General features: G+C 51.9%; 2 protein-coding genes across 3 annotated transcripts in view; both read right to left on the bottom strand.

Annotated features, from left to right (window-relative positions):
- Nucleotides 1-478: 478 nt before the first annotated feature.
- Nucleotides 479-2,748, bottom strand: LOC103367975 (protein anoxia up-regulated-like). The gene is made up of 2 exons (XM_008296185.1): nucleotides 2,675-2,748; nucleotides 479-1,545 (listed from the first exon to the last, which is right to left on the bottom strand). The coding sequence occupies exon 2, from the start codon at nucleotides 1,522-1,524 to the stop codon at nucleotides 916-918; it is 609 nt and encodes a 202-aa protein (XP_008294407.1). The 5' UTR covers nucleotides 1,525-1,545; nucleotides 2,675-2,748; the 3' UTR covers nucleotides 479-915.
- Nucleotides 2,749-4,240: 1,492 nt separating this feature from the next.
- ccm2 (CCM2 scaffold protein) overlaps nucleotides 4,241-5,660 on the bottom strand; it is an 11,234-nt gene continuing 9,814 nt past the window's right edge. Inside the window, exons 10-11 of one of the 2 annotated variants that reach the window (XM_008296183.1) lie at nucleotides 4,392-5,404; nucleotides 4,241-4,358 (exon numbers count right to left, since the gene is read on the bottom strand). In XM_008296183.1, the coding sequence (XP_008294405.1) occupies nucleotides 5,100-5,404 (305 nt within the window). In that variant the 3' untranslated portion in view covers nucleotides 4,241-4,358; nucleotides 4,392-5,099. The remainder of the gene's footprint in view (nucleotides 4,359-4,391; nucleotides 5,405-5,660) is intronic. The other variant, XM_008296184.1, reaches the window with a different exon arrangement.

Below are 5,660 nucleotides of genomic sequence, written 5' to 3'. Positions count from 1 at the left end.
TACATAACTGATGAATAAACGGGTCAAATCCACCCAAACACTGTCCGTTCAGCTGAATGATGTCTGTCAGACTGTTGGGGACCAAACCAAAGCAGGTTCTGGTGTTTGTTCTGCTGCAGCTGTTCCTGCTGTTTCCTTTATTTTCGGGCCTAAATCGTCTCATTTGCATCTGAAAGTGAAGCTGAAGCGACCTGCCGGGCTTCAGGTCGGGCTTCATGGGTGCAGCTGCAGAGAGAACACCAGACACCAGACGTTTTATTAATGTTAGACCCAGACAGAGACCGCCCCGATCATCGACTTTATTTCAGAAAAGCAGTGTTTTGAGAGTCTGTTCTCCACACAGAACCTTAATGTTCCACTGAATCCTTCCACCACGTTCCTGTTGGAACCAGATTCTTCTCACCATCACAAACTGGTCGCCTCAGGCCTGCTGTGAACCAGGCTGGTGGATGTTTGCAGAAGAACAGATTCGAGCCGATTTGCAGTCTCAGTGGTGCCAGAGACCAGGTCCAGACCATCTGGACCAACAGCACCAGAGTTCATTTATTTAGAGCATCAACACAGAAATGCAAAACGTCTTTCTAGACAATAAATATTTAAAGCAGCATGAAGACGTGTCGGCGAGAAGCAGCTTCAGACTGTGAGACATTTAAATGCCTTCAATGTAACTGCAGTAAAAAAAAACAACATTTACATGAGAGTCAAGTGCAGGTTCTGCTTTTACATCCTCCTGCCTTCATCTAATGAGGACCAATGAGAAGATGGAGGAGAAGGAGACCAGCAGCAAAGTGTCCATCAGTTCATCAGTTCATCAGTTCTGCAGCAGCATCAGGATTCCTCTGATTGATTCACGTTTCTGTGGACCAGAACTCCTGCTCACGCTCCAACCTCGGCCTTCCTCCATCGACCTCCTCCTTATTGGTGGTCGTGACACAGCAGCGGCTCACAGGAAGCTGCTTCCTCTGCAGCGTCAACAGGAAGTGCTTTCCACACGAGGGCGCCGCAGTGCGAACACTTAGGAAACGGAAACAGCATCAGCGTCTCTCCGTACGCTCCCTGCAGCTCGAACTGGAAGGAGTCGGCGTCGTCACACCGAGCGACGTCGCACTCGTCGGCCGCTCGCCGCCTCGCCTGCAGCGCGGCGCTCCTCGACAGTCGCGTGTCTTGCACTTCGTCAGACTCGACTGCGCGTCGCACGGCCTGGCGTGAAGCGTTTCTCGCGAGGCGAGCGTGTCGCTCCTCGTCGGACTCTGCCGCTCGGCGTCTCGCCTGCCGCGCCGCGTTTACAGCCAGACGGGCGTATCGTTCTTCGTCCGACTCGGCGGCGAGACGTCTCGCTTTACAGGCGGCGTTACTGGCCAGGCGAAGGTCTCGAGCTTCCTCTGACTCGGCTGCACGAGCTCTTCTGCGACTCATTCGGTCTCGAGTTCGGCGAGCCTCTCGGGCTTCGTCCGACTCAGCTGCGCGCGTGAGTCGCATGGCGTTGCGAATCCGCTTCCGCCGGGCCGGGCTGTCTTTCGGCATGTTGGCGTCAGAAAACAGGATCTGCAACCAGCGGGAGACGCAGGAACGTAAACCTTCATGCAGTAAGTTCACATGGAGGCGGTGAGAGGAAGCGAACAGATCAGCACCACAGTCAGAACCTCTGAAACCCAAAAACTACCAGGTGATTGAAAAACGTTTCTTCACCATTTATCAAACAGAAACTGAAAACACAGAGAGAACCATCAGGTCCAACATCCCAGTGTCCTAAAATCCCTCATGTGTGAGCCGCTACTCCTTCAGGAAGACTAATCAAACCGGAGCTCATCTGATCACCATCACTTCATCCTCCATCCTCACCGGGATCAGTCTCTAATGTGCAACTAGACTTATTAACTCAATAAAACGACACGTACACAGATAAATGCTCAGATCATATCTATAGTGATCACCTGTACTGCTGCAGACCTGCTGAACCAATCAAGTCCTCAGCAACAGGCAGGATGGAGGGGGGCGTGTCCGCTAACAGCTGACTCTGTGGCTAACATTTAGCTGTAACACATCGGTGACGCTGTCTGGATTCAAAACATTCAGACACTCGACCATTTAACGTTATTTCGCACCGTGTGACCTGTTTCTATAGTAACCAACACACTGCAGCAGTGAGCCTGAAGAGCAAAGCTAATCCAGCTAACCAAGCTAACGAAGCTCACACACGCACACAGTGCAGTTAAAATGTGAAGCTGACAGAAGAACAGCTGCTGCAGCTAATGTGGATCCTAATGAACTAAAGCCACACCGCTACTGTTAAAGGGTCCTGGTGGAAAACAGCAAACACCCACAGTTAGCATGAGGGGCAAAGCTAATGCTAACAGAGCTACTGCTAATGAAGCATTGCTATCAGCGCTAATATGAACTGAGCTACACCTACCAGAGCTATGCTAACAGAGCTATGCTAACTGAGCTAACTCTAACTGAGCTAACGAACAGAGCTAATTCTTACAGAGCTATGCTAACTGAGCTAACGAACTGAGCTAATTCTAACAGAGCTATGCTAACTGAGCAAGCTGCTGCTGAATGATCTCAGAACCTGACGTCAGTGTTCCGGTCCGACTTTAGCACCGTGTACGAACCATAACCGGTGAAGCTGCAGGTTTATTAACTGTGAACCCTGCAGACACATGAAACTCACCGTTCAGCACCGGTCCGGCCGCAGACGGAGCAGCGCTGCCGAGTTTCAGCTCTCGGACTGCGGCCGCGCTGGGCCCGCCTCCTCCGGCTGTAGTCATGGATACGGTCCGCTGGAGCCTCGACACGTCCCACCTGCGGTTCCGTCCAGTCACTGGCAGGCAGACTTTCCTAAGCAACCCGTCACGACTCTAAGGTTTCCTGTTATTGCCCCTGAGACACCAGAAAGTACATCATGTGTTCATGTGGGAACATCTGGGCCACCTTCTGACCAGTCACAGGAGTTAGAACGGGTCCAGAATGAGCCTCGGTCCAGAACGAGCCTCGGTCCAGAACTTCATCAGGAAGTGAAAAATGAGTATGTAAAAAACAAAAGTAAAATATCTTTGAGTCCAACGGGACTCGACAGTTTCAGTGCTGACGTTTGTTCCAGACAGAACCTGCAGCTCCAGTGTGGACAAACTCGCCTCGGGTGTTCGGACAGAACCAGAACACTTTGGACCTTCAGAGTCTGATGATTTAATTTAAACTGGAATTATCTCATGAACTTTCTCTGCTGATCTGGAGTTCAGTTCTTCTGTACAAGTCCCAATGTCCTTCTACATGTTCTGTTTGTCTGCAGAACCACATGAAGGTTGGACCCGAGTTCTGACTGAAATAAACCGACAGTAACGTTCAGTTTCATGGAGCTGGAACACTGGAGTAGACAAACACAGCAGGAAGCAGATCCCATCCAGGTGATGGAGCAGCTGGTGTTTGATCAGAACCGAAGCTGCTCCGACTCACTGCCTCGAACTGGATCATTCAGTAAAACTACCTGACCCAGTTACCACATCCTGTGTTCAGACACAGAGCTCACCTGAGCTCAGGTGCACTGTTCCATCTACCTGCCAACAGGTCCTGGTTCCACTTTGTTCAGCAGGTTAGTGTGGAACCAGAGGTGAGGAAGTAAAATCCCACTGAGGAGCTGGACTGGACCTCTGACAGAACCTACAGTAAAGGAATCAGCAGCTCCAGTGAACCCAAGCAGATTCAGATTACAGAACCTCCAGAAAGTCACATTACAGGAGCTCATGTCACTTCAGACTGAGGATGCAGCAGGTTCAGTCCATGAAGAACAAGGCAGAACCTCCAGAACCACCTGGTTCCCTTGAAGTCCATCGAGGAGGGTCCAGATTTATCACCCAATCTAAAGGTTTTTTGGACCTTTTAGCCTTTACTGTAGATGATGGAGGAGAGAGAGACAGGAAACATGGTGAAGGACCCGTGGGTCGGACTCGTCTCGTGTCTGGTGTTCTCTCTGCAGCTGCACCCATGAAACCCGTCTATCTGCTGTTCTGATGAAGTTCTGAGGCTCAGAAATGATGGAAAAAGTCCATGAGAGTGATCAATCTGGACCCTCCTCTGTGGACTTCAAGGACCTGGACCTCTGGAACATTCACAGTCTGAAGGTAGAACTCTGGTCAGTAGACAAAGGTTCTGCAGATACAGAGCCAGATGTTCTGAGGAGGTTCTGGAGGAACCTTGGGCAGGTGAACAGGGTCAAAGCAGGCTCTAGACGCAGCACCCGGTCAGTGTACATGATGTTATTTAATAACAGGACTGGCTGAACTGTGGCTGCAGGCTGGTGTCCACCCTGGTGTCCACCCAGGTGTCCACCCCGCCTGGTGTCCACCGGCTGGTGTCCACTGGTGTCCACCCCAGTGTCCACTGGTGTCCACCCCCTGGTGTCCACCCTCTGGTGTCCACCAGCTGGTGTCCACCCAGGTGTCCACCCAGGTGTCCACCGGCTGGTGTCCACCCTCTGGTGTCCACCCCGGTGTCCACGCCGGTGTCCACCGGCTGGTGTCCACCCTCTGGTGTCCACCCCGGTGTCCACCCCGGCGTCCACCCCAGGCGGCTGCAGCACTGTGAAGGCACGTTACAAGATGAGGAGAACAAACATCTGACAGGAGACATGTACATCGGCCATCGCTGGCTTTGTCACAAACAGTCGGAGCTGCTTCATGCGAGGCTTTTACAGCATTTCATTGGTCAGTTTGAATAAGGCAAATATATCACAGAGTAAACACTGCTAACAAACGATAGTGTAAAACTAATCTTACTGAAATGATATAAAGCAAAACGTTACAGTCACAGCGACAAATAAACGAAGATAAAGAAGCTGTGATGATGCAGAGACGGCTGCAGCCTCCTTCTGACCCGTCCTCTGAGGACCCGTCCTGACTGGATCTGAGCTACGTCTGTGATGGCAGATACTGCCGATAAAACGTCAAACCAACACCGTCCGTCTGACGCGCGGCTGCAGGTCTGGGAGTGCATCTACGGACTGATAGTAACAGGCTGAGGTTGAACGTCCTCTGGACAATTAGAGGAAAATACGATCAGCAGGCCTCGGGCGTCGGACCTCCTTCACCGGAACCAGTCCGTCAGGGTGTGGCTCCCTCCTGGTCCATGCTGCAGCCCAGAGCCTCGATGTCGTTGCTGATGTCGGTGATCATTCGGTCCCACTCGTCGCCCTCAGAAGCTTCCTGGCCTTCGTCCGAGGCGCCGCTATCGCCGCCGCCTCCCGCCGCTCCGTTTCCATTGGTGGTGGAGTCGGAGGCCGAGCTGGCGGTGCGGCGGTACCGACCAAAGCTGTCAGTGATGATGCCTCGACCGTCCTTCACCCCGATGGTCTCCAGGAAGTTCTCAAAGTGCTGACTGTCCTTCTCCGGGATGAAGGGACGAAGACCTGCAGGGAGACGTCAGACAGATGAACAGGACCGGTACCAGGAGGAGGCCGGGTTTACCGTCAGCTCAGTAGTAGTATTGGATCAGGTTACAACAGGAATTCATCTGATGTGAGTTCATGGATTAAAAGCAGAGAAGATGAACAGAAACAGTTTGACAGCAAACTTGTTTCATTCATTTCCAAACTGAGCCGATGAATGATTCAGACTCAGAGTGGCTCCATCACACACACACACACACACACACACACACACACA

Source organism: Stegastes partitus, unplaced genomic scaffold, assembly GCF_000690725.1.
Source record: "Stegastes partitus isolate 25-593 unplaced genomic scaffold, Stegastes_partitus-1.0.2 Scaffold1109, whole genome shotgun sequence".
Classification (NCBI taxonomy): Eukaryota; Metazoa; Chordata; class Actinopteri; family Pomacentridae; genus Stegastes; species Stegastes partitus.
The sequence above is the reverse complement of the archived record's forward strand: the minus strand, read 5'-3'. Positions and strand labels throughout refer to the sequence as shown.